The sequence below is a fragment of the Sylvia atricapilla genome, chromosome 5 (genome assembly GCF_009819655.1).
Source record: "Sylvia atricapilla isolate bSylAtr1 chromosome 5, bSylAtr1.pri, whole genome shotgun sequence".
NCBI lineage: Eukaryota > Metazoa > Chordata > Aves > Passeriformes > Sylviidae > Sylvia > Sylvia atricapilla.
The window spans coordinates 64,386,351-64,403,517 of record NC_089144.1 but is presented as its reverse complement, the minus strand read 5'-3'; the positions used below and the strand labels follow the sequence as shown (position 1 = coordinate 64,403,517).

Genomic DNA, 17,167 nt, shown 5'->3' with positions numbered 1-17,167 from the left:
TGATCTGTGTTTAGGAGCTGCTTCTTCCTTGACTTGCCTGTACTAACAAGAAGGTGACACACATTTAAACAAACTTTTTCCAAATCGCCCCACGAGAATGCAGCAAGACTGGTTGCCTGTGAACTTCTGTCTGTGAGAGAAGGCACCCAAACACCCACGGCTCACCCAGCCCTGCCCCACTGATGGCACTGTTAGTACCAGCCATCATTTTCAGCAGCAATAGACGCCCCCGAGCTCCGGCTTTGGAGGAAGAAGAAGAAGAGGAAGAGGAGGAGGAGGAGGAGGAGGAGGGGGGATGAACGTCATCACCACTCCCCTGAGGCTGAACTGAGCAGAGGAGGAGCTTACAGTCTGAGCCAAATTTCGCCTTCAAAAGGCAGCAATCGCAGGGAGAGAGGAGCAGCAGAAAAAGCCAGTGTGGGGAAGAGGAGGAAGCAAGGAGAAAGGGGCAGCTGTCAGGGCAAGAAAGTCAGAGATAGGAGAAGATATTAGGCAAAAGGAGGCAGCGACAGTCTTTGGTCAAAGGAGGAAGATCAAGGAGTAGACAGGCTACAAAATGGCATTGCTCCTGTGGCTGGGGTCCCAGCTGTCATCCATCTGGAGCAACATCTCTATACTGGCAATTTTTCTTACAGTGTTTACTTTACTGCTTGACTTTATGAAGCGCAGAAAGAAGTGGAGCCGTTACCCACCCGGCCCAACCTCGCTGCCATTTGTCGGGACCATGCTCTCCATTGACTTCCACAACCCCCACCACTCCTTCAGACAGGTGAGTGCAGCCCCTGAACAGAACACTCCACATACAATCCGCCGTGGGCCCAGGAGGGGTGGGTCACACCCTGGCAGCAGCTGCAGGTATACATAACACAGAGAATAGGAATTTTCGTTTCCCCTGAAGTTGCTAGATAGAACTTTAAGACTAACTAGCAAAAAAATTTTAAAAGAATGTAAAAGTATGCGCACAGGATGATAAACATAGCTGGAAACAGTGGATAAACAGATAATGAGGAATATAGTGGGTGTTTTGTTAAGTTATGTAACAAGAAACACAGCACATGACCAAAGAAAAGGTTCAAGGAAAGGTCACCTGTAGTATTGAAGTACTCAGTGAGTAGTGCTCCCAGACACACCTTTAGATGACCCTCTAGGACCATAAAAGGACTTCCTGTAGGAGGCAGATGCGTGCAGGTAAGTCCTAGGAAAATTCCTAGGAAAAAAGTAGCTGGGAAGCATGCTGCAATGAATATGTATGATGATGATGGAATAAATACCCTGCTGTAAAGTTTCATGACACTTGTTCTTCTTAGAGGAGTCCAGTGCTACAATAAAGAATACCTGCTTCCTAATACTTCAAATTATATGAGAAAGTTTATTTTTGGCCAACTTCAGTATCACTACCCTTGCATAAAGCTGAAGGGCAATGCTCTCTCCAAAGTCCAGGATGAAGCAAGTCTCTGCCTAAGGACACTGACCTGACCTGCAGAGATAAAGAGATAATCACATACCAACACTTTCCAACCTCTATCTTCTCATCTCTGTTTGAGCTCAGTGGGAGACCACTGCTGTGCCCCCAGTTATAGGTGCTGCTGTAGAGCTGGCTGCCAGCCTAACATGTGGGCAGGGTTGGAGGCAAAGGAGCCGAGGATATACAAAAAAGGAAAGACGAACAAATATCTGTGGGCTAAGAATGTGGCTGCAGGAATGGCAGGCTTCCCTGCGAGTTGCTGAAGCATGCCTGCAGGCAAGTGACAGTTTTAGTCAGAGAGACCTGCCTGTGGGATTTGCCCCGGCCGTAACACCCAAAATCTCAGTAGCTTCCTATTCAAAGTCAGAGCTTAGCTTTCCTCAAAGGGAAAGCACGGCTTTCACAGCTTGCAGCACATAAACCACAGGTGTTTTGTGCTTCAGCTTGCAAACTCTAAAGGCCTCTTTTGTAGGGCAGCACTGTTCAGCTGTCTGTCCAAAACCTGCCAAGTGGAGAAACTAAAGATAGCATTTGTATTATTTACTTGCATGTAGTCCAAAAGCTTACCATTTTCAAATCATATCACGGCAGGGTCATGCTAACCACAATCTTGACCAGTAATCATTTTTAATGACATATTTCTAGTGCCAATGAAGTGCTAATTCCCTTTTCAACCCTACTGCAAATACAGTATTAAGTACTTCAATTCCTTGCAATGCTATGGCGCAGAAATCAAGAATCTTAGCATGCAAGAAAAAAAAAAAAACAAAACAGAAAAAAGTAAAAGAAAACTATGGGGTGTTGCTACTATTGCACAGTCTTTGAAAAACATGCTTCTGAGCTTTGCTCAGTGCTCCTGACAAGGGGGAGCTTTGACCTGCCTTCCCTGGGGTCTCTATCCCGTTAAAGGCCTAGTCTACCTGGAGAAGACTTTGCTCCATGGCCAGCTCTCATGGCCAGTGTATGGCTGACAGGATTACCTGTGCAGCCAGCCTGATTCAGCTTTATGAGGCTTAGAGATCACGGCAGATGTAGGGTGTGTGCCAGTTACCAGTCATACTAGACGTGTCCACTCCTTTTAGGGAGAAAGTTGACCTGAAACTCCAGTGTGGAGTTGCCTTTCCCAGCTGTGTTTCTAGAAATCTGGCTCTGGGTAGATCTTTAGGTACAAATGCATCTTTAAATAAAAATTACATATCACTCAATTATCAATATTTCCTTCAACAGAAGCAGACTAACTCAATACTCACTTAGTCTTTCAGATCAAAATAAATAGAAACATTGGGAAATAATTCATTATTGAGCATGCAGTCTTTAAAAATCCCCAAAAAGGTTCTTGACAAAACTAAAAGTACTTGCACAATGTATATGACAACAGTTTGGCCAGGATAGGTGTATTCCACTTACAGGGCATTGACCCCTGCTATAGCTGCTGTTTGGCACTGTTCAGAGCCGCTGCACTGCAAAGATAAAGGTCAAAGATCACCTGAAGATCTCTCAATAAAATTACCTCAAAGTTCACTGAATAAATAAAGGCCCTAAGGAAGGATATGGTGATATCTCTGATGTTACACTCGGCTCATATTTAGGGACATGCTTTTTTATCTTGGCAGCTTCAGAAGAAATTTGGAAACATCTTCAGTCTTCAGAACTGCTGGACCAACCTGGTGGTGCTGAATGGGTATAAAACAGTGAAGGAAGCCCTGGTCCACAAATCGGAGGACTTTGCTGACCGGCCGCACTTTGCAATATATGAACATATGGGCTATGGAAAGAATTCTGAAGGTAACTCCCATGAAAATGGACATTCCTTGATGGCACTAGCATGGGAAGGACTGGGTAGGGGAAAGATTTTCTCAGTCCAGTGCACCGTTGCATGTCCCCCTGGTCAACCTCCTTGTATGTCTGGCATCCTTTGGTGGCAACAAAGTCAGATTTGACTTAATAGGGGCTCCCCTTAGAGGCTGCAGTATGGCTGCAGCAAGCACACACTTCTTCAGTTGTGTAAGGACACTATAAGTGTTACAACTTTTCTGCCAGCTCCCAACACCCACAAATCAGTGCTTATAGTGCTTATGTAAGACAAAATGCTTATGCAAAATGTTGCATGTGAGTTGTTGCAAAAAAAAAAAAAAAAAAAGAGGTGACTTTCATTCAAGACAGAGTACTTTCCTGCATCCTACCCACATTACATCCTCAGCTACTATGTGGTGGCACAAGCTGCTACCCAGTTCACACAAGCTATGGGAACACTGCTGAATGGTTTGGAGGAGGGATTCCTTTATCCTTAGCAACCCTTGTTGTTCCCATTGATTCCCCCCTGCACCTTTGCCAGCCATGCACAGGCGTTAGAAGGTGCAGCGATCCATTTCAGAATTGCTGTCTGAACAAGCTGCACAAGGTCAGACTGTTTCATCTATCCACACAGACCTGTACCTCCAGACTCACAATTGTTGTTCTCTAGCAAAATTTGCTCGATGTACAAGGCAGATATCTGACATTTCTTGCTCATCCACAATTCCAGGGATTGTTGTAGCAAGATATGGGCATGTCTGGAAGGAGCTAAGGAGATTCACACTCACTACGCTGAGGAACTTTGGGATGGGAAAGAAATCCCTGGAGGACCGAGTGGTAGAGGAAGCTGGATTTCTTTGTTCTGAAGTCAAGTCTGAAGAAGGTTTGTGACATCCACAAGGATGGGGAAATCACAGAAAAAGTCAATACAGTGATGTAGAAAGAAGTAATACTACAGCTACTCCTGTTTGCATGTAGTGCTCTCTTCCCATGCAAACGCAGTGTTTCTAGTCTATGTGCACTCCTTGGAGCCATGTCTGCTTTCTACAGCTGGGCTGCCATAACACTAATCCATTTGAAACAGTAAGCAAATAGGAAATTATAAATAGAGAGGTAAAACAGAGTTATTCCCAGAGCTCAGTAACTCTAACTTTATGAAGTTTAGTGGAACATATTGATATTTTCACATGCAATAAAAGTGCAGCTGAAGTTCACCACCTGTTATCCACACACAGAACAAAGTGTTATCTGTCAAGTCACGGAACAACCATGAAGCTTGGTTTTTCTTGAGACTTTTCTTCTTTAAACACAGATCAACCAAATATTAGTAAGAATGAGATAATCTTCATTTTCTAGTATGATGCTTTGAGTGGTTTGGGGGCTTTTTCTCCTGGTGTCATCAAGGTGGCATTTGTGTATTCTCATTGCTGACAGATCAAGTCCAGCAGTTTGGTGTTGCTGAGCTTCATTGCATGGTCTCCATTTCCATTTTCAGGTAAATCTTTTGATATACGTGTTCTTGTAAATAATGCTGTCTGCAACATAATCTGCACCATTGTCTTTGGAGACCGTTTTGACTACAAGGATGAGACATTCAACAAGCTGTCACAGTTGTTTCAAAATTCCTTGAATGAAGAAACTGGATTCCTGCCTCAGGTAAACCACAAGCTGTAAGAAGCTGTCCCCTATTGCTTGAGGGAATTGGGTTTTCATAATTTTGGGGGTTTTTTGCATCATGTGATATCTTCTCTCTCTTTTTCTCTCACTATTTCTGGTTCTCACATCCCAGCTTCTTAATGTGGTTCCCGTTTTGCTGCGCATCCCTGGAGTGCCACAGAAAATCTTTCAAGCACAAAAGGAGCTAATGGACTTCATAGATGTGATCATAGATAAGCATATGAAGACCTGGGACCCTGATTACACCCGAGATCTCACAGATGTGTTTTTAAAGGAAATGGAGAAGGTAGGGTGACACTAGCAGATCCTCTGGGGTCAGGAATACTTTCTTAGCCTGTTCAAGCTTGTGAAGCTGACTTTCCTCATAGAACTGCGTAAAACCTCTTACCAACTAATTTCCTACTTTTTCATTCCACATTGTATCTTGAGAAGAAAAGTATTCTTCCTGCCTCTTTTACTGTCTTAAGACACCATATTATCTGCTGATGTTCTTGTTTCCATTTTCTGCCTTCACATTTCCTTTAGAATCTAGGAACTTCCTTCTTTTGAGCCTACAAAAATCTGAAGGCTTTTAAAAGGCAATGATTGAGAATTCACTAATTGTCCTAAGTTTGCACCAGGGAACAAGTCAGCATGCAAGATTCAGTGTAATGTCAGTGCCTCAACGACTGATGCCTCAAAATCAGTCACAAAACTGGAGCAACAGACCGACTTTTTGGTGTCATTGCCCCATCTGTAGCCTGCCTTTAAACCAAGTTATGACTTGAAACTAGTGTCTCCAATATATATTTTTTAATTGCTTGCTAAGAACTAGTTTGCTAGTTATCAGAAGGCAGCCTAAATCTGAACTTCACTCAAGTTAAAAGGAATCTTTCCTTGAATTCAGTAAGGCACGAAGTCTGTTTAAAATCAAAGATATTTAGGTAAGCCTGTCCATCTGCCGTATGTTTCTGCACATGGATTCACTAAATTTCAAGTGCCAGATGAGCAATATTAGCAAATTCTGCTTGCAAATCACTTCCACGATCCAAGTCCTCAGGCTGGACTGCTGCACTGCATAACAAACCTGCCATGCTGTGGGTGTGAGGACCTCCAGCTCACGCGTTGCACCCCCCAGCTCACATGGGCAGAGCAACATGACCCATGTTACACTGCACTGAGCAATACAGCTTGGGGGTGGATGTGAGCCTGACCATGCTGCCTCCTCTCATATCTCTCTTCCGTTCACTAACATCACCTAATAAGCCAGTCTGATACATCTCTCTCCTGAGTTAACTTTGGTCAAGTCAGTCCCAAACTCCCTTGTCTGAGATCTTTTATTGGAATAGCAGTTGAATCTTAAATGCCTTAATTGCTGTCCATATTACAATAGCATCTAAATATACAGAATAACCTAACTGAAGCTAGTCCCTAGGAAAGGGAAGTGGAAAAAGGATTAGAAAAGACAAGCAGATGAACTCATGCAGAGAGCTTGTCATATCTCATATGGTAACAAATTTGAGCTCAATTAGCATTTGGATGAGAGACCAGTTTTGCTGAAAGTGGTGTTACAGACTTAATAGGCAGCAATAATCCTTTAACCTGATAACCCTGATCCTTTTTTTTTTTTTTTTTTTTCCCAATTGTGAGAAAGTACCAGGGCAGGAGCAGCAAAAATCTGTAATGCATAGCTAGAGATAATGCCCTTAAAATAATGATAATTTTGCATTTGCCACGTCAAGCAGCCTCCTCCTTACTCAGTGTCTTTTATCATCTGATCAAACCTGAATAATTGTGTTCCACCTCCTCTGGGGGAAGATGTTACAGTGAGTGGCAAGGGCCTGCTGTTTGCTTGAGCTGAGTGCACAAGGTGTTAACTTCTGTCCTGAAGGCAGGGGTAGCATTCTTCTCTGAGTAAACCAGAGGTGGCTGAGGACCTTCAAGTACAGGAGGTAACAGGGTTACAGAGTACATCAGTCATGCTCAGACTGTTGCTGTGCTCTACTATCCCAATGAAAAACAGGAACACATGCTAAAAATTTTATCTAGTGCTTCTCAGCACTTCTCTGGGCAGTGGTCTTCTCGCCCAGCAAATACCCTAGCTCAAATCACCCACTTTTTTGGTCTCTCCACAGGGTAAGGCAGCTGAAGAGAATGGTTTCCACTACAGCAACCTTCGTCTGGTGGCTGTAGACTTGTTTACAGCTGGTTCTGAGACCACCTCCACCTCTCTCCGGTGGGCATTGCTGTATATGCTTCTCCACCCAGAAATACAGAGTAAGTCAGAAACTTACTTACAGAAGTGTAGCCTCTTCCCTTGAAGACTTAGTTTTCTGCAAGGATTTCACAATGAGGAGCAGCAATCCATGGATTTTACAATGAGGAACAGCTTTGATGATTGTTGGTCTAGTAGAAACACAGGAGAAACGCTTCCTGAACAGCTGTCCTGGCAGGGGGGTAGCTGTGATAAAAAGACTGGAGTTTGAAGGGCAAGTTTGCTCTTGCCTTCATTTTGAGGGCTTCACCTGGGGACTTGCAGTGGTCAGTGTAGCCTCTTCCAGTATTTGGAATAGATGCTGATTGGTTTAAATTCTCTAATGCTGTTTGCCCAGGTACCCTTCAAGCTGCATAGAAGAGGGGTAAGGTAGTGGCAAGTGGCAAGGCGCTTATGCTATGAGCAAAGAAGAGTTATACAGAGTTACCAGGCAACTGAAAAATGCCTTCCCATCTGGTTTCTGTTTCTATCTCTAACTGCTTGTCCTGTTCTCGCACAGTGCCTACAGTCTCATGCAGCCAGTCTTCCTTCAGCTTGTACCAGCTGCTTCTGGTTAATTAAGGATCCTCTAATTCTTTATCTGTTCTGCTTCCAGGTAAGGTCCAGGCAGAGATTGATAAAGTGATTGGCAGAGAGAGACCCCCCACCATGAAGGACCAAGCAAACATGCCTTACACTAATGCTGTGGTCCATGAAGTGCAACGCTGTGGGGATATTGTTCCTGTTGGGCTACCTCACATGACATACCGGGACACCGAGCTGCAAGGCTTCTTTATTCCCAAGGTAACTATGACCAGATAAGCAATACAGCAGCCCCTCCTCGTGCAGATGCCAGGCATGGGGTGGGGATGATCCCATCCAACCCTGCAGTGTTGCACATCTAGCCCCAATTACAGTCACTGTTGAGCACTAAAATAGGACATTTTGAAATGCTACAATCAAGCAGATCAACACATGTGTCTGTGTTCTGTGCTGACACTTGCTGTATGGGGACGCGACTGCAGCTGGCAGTTGGCAGTGGCAGCGCAGTGCAAAGGTTTCCTTTCCTCTCAACGAGCTGTGATATTCATTGCCTGTCAGAAGAAGCCTAACAGGCTCTCTGGAGGCATTCAACTTACTGGCTTTGCTGAGATGGTAGCAGTTAAATTCTAACCTCTGAAGCTACTCAAATGCCATTGGCATTCAGACCAGTTCTGCTGTGACAGGCAGCTGCCCTGGCAGCAGTGGCAGAATTCAAGCTTGGGATATTTTTGTACTTTTTGTAGCCGTGTGGTATCTCCTCTCGTTTAGAACCTTGACATGTGAAACAGGAAAGCTTTGAGATTTTCCATGGTCCCTGCGAAGTTGGGCTTTGAAGTCTGTCAGTCAGCTTTTTCTCTGCAGCTATAAAAGAAGCCCAGGAGGATCTGAGAAGCAGAGGCTGTTTCCACTGTGTAACCGTGAAATTGGCATTTGCATGCAACAGCTTTTGTAAAGATACAAATTGCAAAAAGTTCAGATGCTTCTGAGTGTAGGGCAGGCACCACTGGAAAAGGGCTCTGCTTTACCTCTTCACCGAAAAAGATTGCAGAAGTGGAAATAGGTGCTATTAGATGGGAGACTAAAGAGGGACCAGCACTGTTCCCTTGTGCCAAGATAACGCTGCTGTTCTCACTTAAGTTGTTTGCTGTTGTGGAAACAGGGGACGACAATCATCACCAACTTGTCTTCTGTGCTGAAGGATGAGACAGTCTGGGAGAAACCAAACCAATTTTACCCCGAACACTTCCTGGATGCAAAGGGGCAATTTGTGAAACCAGAGGCCTTCCTGCCCTTCTCAGCAGGTAAATCTGAGGGTTGGATCCAGCTGCAAGTCAGAAGCACAGCAGGAGTGTGATCTGCTTCCCCTGCAGTAATTCTTAGCATCGATTAGACACTTCCTATTCCCTCTATTGTAGGTCGGCGTGCCTGTCCGGGAGAACAGCTGGCCAGGATGGAGCTCTTTCTCTTCTTTACCACTCTCCTGCAGAAATTCACTTTTGTGCTGCCTGAGGACCAGCCCAGGCCACGGGAGGACAGTCACTTTGCACTCACGAATTCCCCACACCCATACCTGCTGCGAGCTCTCCCAAGATAAGTGCACACTACTCTTCTTTTTTTCACAGACCACCAGCCACCCAAGCTCTGTCAGAAACATTGCAGGTCTAGGCAGGATGATGCCAGGTTCAATCTCAAATCTGTGCAGAAGACTACATCTGTCTAAAGTAAGGATCTAAGCCAATATCTTATTTAGCTTAATTCTACTCGTGGTTCGTGAATCAGACGAGAGAGCTTCAGCTTCAACAACAAGGTGACATTAAAATGTAGTTTAAGAGTAGTGCTCTTACCATCCAAGACATACATGCCCCCTTCATTCTTCCCTGTCTCAATTGTCTCAATTTATAGCCTCACAGAAAGTAAGTTTTAATCCTGACAACTCTTAGGTCACACTATGCCTTCAGTAGGGGTAAATACCAAGGAGTACATGAATAATCCATATGGTGTTTCAGCCGCAGAAGAAGGTCATTTGTGAAATACAGAAATTTAGATAAACACATTTAAAGAGAAATCCTGGTGTTTAGATTTACTGTCTCCTCTAATTAAAACTTTTTTTTTTTTTTTTTTTTTTTTTTGGCATTACATAATGTCAACTCTTGGGCAGGTTTGGAACTCACAAAGGGATGGAGTTAAACTGTTTGAAACTGTATGGCCATAGATTTCAGAGTTACCTTTCTCTTTCTTCCTGCAATATTCCTTACAAATTGTTTTGCAAGATGTAGAGATATGTTGATGCTTAAATTAGCATTAGCTCCCCTACCACATCTAAAAAGACAATAGCACAAAGGAACTCCTATGGACAACCGTGTATAGTAGTAACTTTGTGTAATAATAATTTTGGAAACTACTGAATTATACAAATACTTATTAACAAAATTAAGATTTGAACTTCAGCAGGAACTGAACATTTATGCTTTTCATCTACAAAACAACTTGAAAAAATAAAAGTAATGTGCAATCTTCTTTCTCACCCTTCTTTGTTGTTGCCTCAGATTTCTCTCCTCACACCCAGCACCACACCTGCGTCTTTCAAGATCATTTCAGCGTTATTTTTCTGGTTTGTTCAAGGACACTGACCTGAACATGGGCAGATTTATAGTGGCCAGCACATACCTAAGTGTGTTTACAGAGAATTAAACTTTAGAGGGGCCCAGGCACTTGTATATTTATTTGGATAAAAACGTGGGTATAGCTAGAGCAGGGACTGTCTTTTCTAGCATGCCAAGAGTGTACCGAGAGGACACCCAGCTCCAGGACCCAACTGCAGCCGATTGCGCCGTTCTGGGCCAAAAGGAACGAAATTACCGTCCCAAATCACAGCCGCAGCCCTGCCCTGAGGGAGGAGCGGGCCCTGAGGGGCGGGGCGGACCCAACGCCCTCAGGAGGCGGGGCCAAAAACGGGCAGGCCCACCGGCTGCTCCACCCCTTGCAGCAGTGATGATTGACGTTTCTTCCGGCCAATCGGATGGGAGGCGGCCGGCCCGGAAGGCTGGAGTGGCAGCTCAGCCGGCCAATAGGGGAAGTTGCCGTGCCCTCCGCGTTCCCGCGGGCGGCGGGCAAGGTGGCGGCTGCGGCAAGATGGCGGTGGCGGGCAAGGGAGCGGTGTCGGCCGCCGTCAAGCCAATCTTCAGCCGGGACCTGGCCGAGGCGAAGCGGCGCGTCAGGGAGCTGTACCGAGCCTGGTACCGCGAGGTGCCCAACACGGGTGGGTGAGGGACACGGGGCCTGCCGCGCGGGCTCAAGGTCGGAAAGGCCTTAATGACATTGGTGAAGGCGGAGGGCATCGCATGAACCTGTGACAATGTAGCGATTCTTAGGGCTGAGTTGCGCGTTGCCGGTGGAACAAGTGCAGAGTGACGTGGATGACCGCAGTAGGTGTTGTGTTTCTCTTAGTGCACCTGTACCAGCTGGACATCACGGTGAAACAGGGGCGTAATAAGGTGCGAGAGATGTTCATGAAGAATGCTCACGTTACAGATCCACGCGTGATAGACATGCTGGTTATTAAGGTACAAACAGTTACTTCTGATTTGTTGAAGCTGCAGAGAATGTGGATGGTGTGGTGGCGAGTGTGAACAGAGGAGAGGGACAACTTTGTATCAGCCTGTCTATGGAGTGGTTGTCTCTTGCAGTTGATTGGTGTATCTGTGTCAGCAAACCTGTTGATAAGGGATCAGGTGGCTTTAGAATTCAGCAAGTGTACGCCAAGCAAAGCGGCAGTTAAAATACTAAGTTTGTTCTTTATTTTTGTTGCTTGCTTGTCTTTTCTAACAGCAGCAATCAAAGAAAGGGAAAATACGTGCTGCTCAGTAGTTTAGTATTAAAAATTAACTTTCTACTCTCTACAATACTTCATTGGATTGGAAAATGCTTTTCTTCACTGAATCTCATTTATAACAGTGTCAGTACTTGGTGGGGAGCAGGTTTTGGTGGGAGAACACTCCAACTCTTTAACACATCTGGTGGTGTTACAGGCCTGAGAGACTTGTCTGCTTCAAAGCAATAATCAGCACAACAGGCTTCAAAATGTGTCTGAGTAACAGTAACTGACCTCTGCAGTTCTGAAAGCTTCCAAACAAGGACTGTTATGTTCACCTGTTTTGTTTCTTGCATGTCAAGACAATTACTCTGTCTTTACACGATGAAAAATTTTGGAAACAGAATTCTAGATAGAATGGTAGTTGGCAATTTCAGGCAGTCTCATCTTGCTCTGTGCTACCATCCTATAAAACTGGTACAGAAGAATGGAATTGTGAAGAGGTTGCTTGTCTCAGTGGCAGTGATACTGATGCAAAGCTCTTGGCAGCAGTTAATTTTACAGCTGAAGTGTTGCTGTTCACCCAAATTCAGTAGAGGTGCTCGAAAGTTAAAATGTTGTGTAGGATTTTATGGAATTGCTGGCTGGTCAGGAGAGAAACAATGCAGGTTTTAAGGACACAGAGTCTCTTGCCTGTTTCACAGGGCTAGGAAGCTGTGCTGCAGAGAAATCAACTTAAGTCCCAAGGCAGGAACAGTCTATTTGTGTCACAGTGTAGGTGGTGTGTGCAGGCTGTTGTAATACAGAACTGTTGATGTAGCTGTTATTTTTGTAGGTGTTTTTAAGTGCATTCACACAACTTTCACAGTACTCTGTCATTAGACTTGGGCTCTAACTGCCAACTAGTCTGAAATTCTTTTGTGTGTGTGCAGGGGAAAATGGAGCTTCAAGAAACCATTCATGTCTGGAAGCAGAGGACTCACGTCATGAGGTACTTCCACGAGACGGAAACCCCTCAACCTAAAGACTTCCTGTCCAGATTCTATGCAGGCCACAATCCCTGAGAAACTGACTCTGTCTACCTGCCTTATAGTACAAATAAAGTTCTATACAATAGGAGAAAAAAATCCATACAAAGAGATTCTCTAGCATCTTAGGAGCGTAATGACTGAATGAATTCAGAGCATGTGCAAGTGGTTATGATCTGTTTGAAGAGCTGTAATTTACTCGTTTTGCCAGTGTGTATTTTCAGTGGATGACATTTATCCCATGACTTGCCCTGGGGTGTCTGCTGAATAACCACAACACAACCTGGCTGTGGGTCTTTGTGCTTAGCCTGCAGCCCCATCTGTAGATGTTGGCTCTGTGAGGAAAAGGGCAGGCCTTCAGAAAATCCACCGTACTCACAGCAGTATTCTTGTGCTTGAGGTACATGTGTACTCATGCAGTGTCTTGCAATTTCAATGCAATGCTTGTTGACGTTGTGTTTTTTATTAGACATTAGTCTCCTTAGTTTCTCAGAAAATATATAAAATCCAGTAGGCAAATAAATCCTTGTGCATTAAAACATCAGCAGAGTCCATTTTCTCTGCTGTAAAATGAAATTTCCTGGGAAAAGGGGGTTTGTACTGTTTTCTAGAATAGGAAGGCTCTGTAAGAACTTCTGAAGCCTAGCAGGAGATGATGTCCTACCATCACCTCATCCACTGAATCAGGAATTACTAGTTCCCTTTTGAGAGGGATAAGGAGAATTTATTCTTTCACCAGACAGAACAGGTTTTCAGCAAGTAACTTGGTGCTGGAGCTCTTCCAGATGTGACCAGCACTGGATGTTTGTAGTACACTCAAACTTCTTTTTTTTTTTTTCCCCAGCCTAAATAAACGTCTTTTTATCCTGTAACTACTGGGGCTTTCTTCTCCATGAGGACTGTAACACAGCACTCCTCAGGAATGTGTACACAGGTACCCTGGGGCTCCAGGGTTGGCATGTTTTTAAGGACAAGGTTAACTAAGTCAGGAGGGACTGTGGGACAAAGCAGTGAAAAGGATTCTGGCAGCATATAAAACAGGAGCACATAGAGTTTGGCTCCCAAGAGCAGATGAACAACCACTTCTCAGGTGGCTTTGGGGCAAGGAGGGGGCAACTCAGATACCGAGTGACTCAAGAACCTTTAGCTACAGCTCTTGAGGTTACTCAGATTACAGGCTCCCTTTTCTCTCAGTAGCCATGCTGGAGAGCAAACATTAAAAGCTGTGCCAAAGAATAAGGGAACAAATGTGGCTGTTGGAACTACACGCTGCTCCCAATTCAACTGCAACACCAATAAGGAAGGAAGAAGTGGGCAGTCAAGAGCCAGATCTGGTGACCAGAAAAACCATGAGACACTGGGGCAATGCTGGCTTAAGAAAAGTAATTCACCAACCTCTCAAGATTTCATTTTGAGAGAACAGCTGGTGTGATGTGACCAAAGATACACTTCTTGTGCTGTAACAGCAGAGAAGACCTTTTACATCTATTATGCAAGGATTTAAGTGCAATAGCAAACACTTTTATGAAAAGAGGAGTTGAAATTAATACAGTGAAGAAAACAAATACATTAGGGCTCTTTCAGAAGGAAGTACTGAACTACCTTGGAAATATTAGCTATTTGGAGCCAGTGTTCAGAGATTAAATGCTATAAAACACATGAGCAAGTTCATTTGCAACTCGTGATCTCAACCTTTGACCAGAGCCACTCCAAGTTTTAAACTCTCTGATGATATTGCTGTCAGCTTCAGCGAGGTGAAGTTAATGCCACAGTCCCCAGCAGATACAGCTGCTAGGTTGTTGAACCACAGAGCCATTGTTGAGGTGCACTTCATTCTTTAACAAGGCTGTGCTGTGGGGCTGCTGCTTCCCCTAGGATTCCACATGTCCTGTAGATCAGTACTGAGTTACTGAAAGGACTCAAGAGAAAAGGAGCATGAGGAGAGACTCCCTACTGGAACAGACATACAGAGATAGAAAAGTTAAGACAGAAACGGTAGGATACAGGCAAACAATGTATAGAAACACAGGACCAAAGTTGCACATGTCAACTTTAATTAAGTTCTTCCCATGTTGCTAACAAAAGGCATCCCAAGCAGTCTTTGACAAGGTGAGCATGTGTGTGCAAGGACGCAGGGCCTGTCAAGCACTTCCTTCAACCGTGATCTACAGATTTCCAGCATACAGAGATGTGCAGGACACTCACTGGCAAAAGGGGATACAAAGCCCCCTGTCCCCTTCAGGAAGGACAAAACACAGGTGACAGATGTTGGAACTATTGTTTTGTCAATGGCTTTCTCCCTTCTCTTCTGTTCCAGTGCTGCAAATAGAAAAACAAGCTGTTACAGATAAGACTGCTGAGCTGCAGTCCGTATCCTCCTCCCAAAAACAACACAAGATGGGGTTTACATAAAGGGAGTTTCCAACAGGCCAGTGCAGTCTTTGCAATGTTTTAAGTCTTAGCTTTTAGCTGCACAGTGCATCCTGAAAAACCCCTTATCAACTGGAATACATCCACCAAGCCAATTATAAATCCACATTATTTACAACAATTTCTCTGGAACAGTTTCTTTGTTCTATTAAGAATCAAATACACCCAAACTCAAATCTTTACACAAGAGCAAGCTAAACAGACTAATAGAAGATGGTAGAAAGTGTAGCATAGTGCAGATGAAGGTGAATTACTTCCACTCTTCCTTTCTGCAATGAGTCTGAATGGTCCCAACTACTCCAGAGATCAGTGTTGTAACACCCACCAGACAGTTTGTTCTGATGGGTTCAGAACAAATATCAGAATTTCAGACAGTATGAGATTCTGTTTTAAATGAGTCATTCTCTGAGTTAAGAGAAGACCTTTAAACAGGTAAACAAACAGAACAAAATCATGGAATCGTTTAGGTTGGAAAAGACATTCAAGTTCATTTAGTCCCACTGTTAACCCAGTACTGCCAAGTCCAATGCTAAATCATGTTCGTAAGTGCCTCATCTACACCTCGTTTAAACACTTCCAGGGCATGTGAATCCACCATTTCCCTGGGCAGCCTGCTCCAATGCTGGACAACCACTTCCCTGAAGAAATGTTTCCTAATATCCAATCTAAACCTCCCCTAGCACAAGCTGAGGCTATTTCCTCTTGTTCTGTTGCTTGTTACTTGCGAAAAGACACTGAAACCTACTCGGCTACAGCCTCCTTACAGATAGTTGTAGAATGGTAAGCTCTCCCCTGAGCCACCTTTTCACCACACTAAACAGCCCCAGCTCCCTCAGCCACTCCTCATAACAGGTGTGCTTCAGACCCCTCCTCAGGTCTGTCGTCCTTCTTTGGATGTGTAATGTCGGAACACTCGAGCCTCTCTGTTGTCTGCAGTATAGACCCTCACTGAGTATATTTTATTTCTGATTCAGCTGACAAGATCTAGAACACCATCAATTTTTCCAGTCTCTAAGAAATGCACGGTGTGAAGATTGCAGATACCAGTCTGGCCAACTCTGGTACAAAACAAAAATGTTCACAGCCAAAGGCATATCGGTGTCCATGTGTTTAACTGCAAGTGTATCTTTTAAGCTGTTGCTGGCTGTATTTCCTTGTCTGAGACTCTCCTCCCTGCCCCAAGCCAAACGGGAAGCACAAATAATTAGATTGGTGGTGTAGTTTATGACATACCCTTTAATCATCGTCGTCATCATCCTCTGGGACAAAGATATCATGCTCTTCAAGTAAGGCTGCAAAGTTCTTACTGATCTGAGTACCAACATACAGGAAAGGGATCACGACGCTGAACACTCTGAGGAGGCCGAAGGGCGTCTGCAAGGAGTCGATTGTAAAAAGCGGATCTTTACATCCAAGCAAGTGGCACTCCGGCTGAACGGGCACACTCCCGGCTCCACAGTCGCGCGGAGGGCCCGGGAGGCGGCCCGAAGAGCGATCTGCGTCCCCAGTGCCAACCCCGGTCACCGCACCGCGCTTTGTTTTAGTGTAATAGTATTACAAACACCCGCAGCAGCGAGCGGGGAGCCCGGGGCAGGGAACACCCGTGCCTTAGGAAGGGGGAGGCGGTCGCCGGTGACCGAGGGCGGTGCGTAGGCGGGTGTCATCTCCCCCTCACACCGCAGCGCCGCCTCGCTCGGGGGGACGCCAGGGACACGGGCAGGGTGGGCCCCGCCCACTCGGGGACCCGCTCCCGCCTCCCCGCCCACAGCCCCCCGCTCATTGGCCCCAGGCACTGTCACTCATCCCCAGTGCCCAACCCACAGCAGCGCTCCGGCCGCGGCGATCTGGCCGCCCCTGCCCACTCGCCCCTCACTCACCTTAACCGGCTTGGGCAAAATGGCGCCGCTGCGGGTGACGGTGGCGCTCCGGGAGGGCACCAGCGGCACGGCTCGGGCCCGGCACGGCTCGCCCCAGCCCGCACGCCCCGAGCGAGCCACGGTCGCCACCAGGAGCCGCCCGGCTGCCGCTGCCATCGTCCCGTCTGCCGCCAGCCACGGCCGAGACCGGGCGTCAGCTGGGATCTCGCGAGCCTTGCGGGGAGGCGGCGAGATCGGCGCTGCGCATGTGCCGGGCGAGGCCACGCCCCGCAGGGTCTGTGGGAGTTCCTCGGAGCCGCCTCCCGAAAA

The 17,167-nt window shown here is 45.6% G+C and overlaps 3 protein-coding genes across 5 annotated transcripts; 2 read left to right on the top strand and 1 right to left on the bottom strand.

The window, feature by feature from the left end:
• Nucleotides 1-298: 298 nt before the first annotated feature.
• CYP2D6 (cytochrome P450 family 2 subfamily D member 6) lies at nucleotides 299-10,229 on the top strand. The gene is made up of 9 exons (XM_066319808.1): nucleotides 299-769; nucleotides 3,079-3,250; nucleotides 3,990-4,142; nucleotides 4,755-4,915; nucleotides 5,049-5,222; nucleotides 7,051-7,192; nucleotides 7,786-7,973; nucleotides 8,872-9,013; nucleotides 9,128-10,229. The coding sequence occupies exons 1-9, from the start codon at nucleotides 557-559 to the stop codon at nucleotides 9,304-9,306; spliced, it is 1,524 nt and encodes a 507-aa protein (XP_066175905.1). The 5' UTR covers nucleotides 299-556; the 3' UTR covers nucleotides 9,307-10,229.
• On the bottom strand, nucleotides 10,115-17,096 carry SMDT1 (single-pass membrane protein with aspartate rich tail 1). Of its 3 annotated transcripts, none has more exons than XM_066319812.1 (3): nucleotides 16,859-17,096; nucleotides 16,215-16,355; nucleotides 10,115-11,425 (listed from the first exon to the last, which is right to left on the bottom strand). In XM_066319812.1, exons 1-2 carry the CDS (start codon nucleotides 17,012-17,014, stop codon nucleotides 16,218-16,220), a joined length of 294 nt encoding a protein of 97 aa, XP_066175909.1. In that variant the 5' UTR covers nucleotides 17,015-17,096; the 3' UTR covers nucleotides 10,115-11,425; nucleotides 16,215-16,217. The 3 variants fall into 3 exon arrangements, with proteins under 3 accessions (XP_066175909.1, XP_066175908.1, XP_066175910.1); XM_066319811.1 differs by lacking the exon at nucleotides 10,115-11,425 and adding an exon at nucleotides 14,584-14,889; XM_066319813.1 differs by lacking the exon at nucleotides 10,115-11,425 and adding an exon at nucleotides 14,584-14,870 and having other exon boundaries at nucleotides 16,859-17,093.
• On the top strand, nucleotides 10,839-12,650 carry NDUFA6 (NADH:ubiquinone oxidoreductase subunit A6). The gene is made up of 3 exons (XM_066319810.1): nucleotides 10,839-10,971; nucleotides 11,160-11,275; nucleotides 12,456-12,650. The coding sequence occupies exons 1-3, from the start codon at nucleotides 10,845-10,847 to the stop codon at nucleotides 12,585-12,587; spliced, it is 375 nt and encodes a 124-aa protein (XP_066175907.1). The 5' UTR covers nucleotides 10,839-10,844; the 3' UTR covers nucleotides 12,588-12,650.
• Nucleotides 17,097-17,167: the final 71 nt, after the last annotated feature.

Coding starts and splice junctions, on each gene's coding strand:
- CYP2D6 (XM_066319808.1), top strand. CDS start 557: ATGGCATTGCTCCTGTGGCTGGGGTCCCAGCTGTCATCCATCTGGAGC. Junction 3,251..3,989: donor CTATGGAAAGAATTCTGAAG/GTAACTCCCATG, acceptor CCACAATTCCAG/GGATTGTTGTAGCAAGATAT. Junction 9,014..9,127: donor CTTCCTGCCCTTCTCAGCAG/GTAAATCTGAGG, acceptor CCTCTATTGTAG/GTCGGCGTGCCTGTCCGGGA.
- NDUFA6 (XM_066319810.1), top strand. CDS start 10,845: ATGGCGGTGGCGGGCAAGGGAGCGGTGTCGGCCGCCGTCAAGCCAATC. Junction 10,972..11,159: donor CCGCGAGGTGCCCAACACGG/GTGGGTGAGGGA, acceptor TGTTTCTCTTAG/TGCACCTGTACCAGCTGGAC. Junction 11,276..12,455: donor TAGACATGCTGGTTATTAAG/GTACAAACAGTT, acceptor GTGTGTGTGCAG/GGGAAAATGGAGCTTCAAGA.
- SMDT1 (XM_066319812.1), bottom strand. CDS start 17,014: ATGGCAGCGGCAGCCGGGCGGCTCCTGGTGGCGACCGTGGCTCGCTCG. Junction 16,356..16,858: donor TTTTGCCCAAGCCGGTTAAG/GTGAGTGAGGGG, acceptor GACTCCTTGCAG/ACGCCCTTCGGCCTCCTCAG.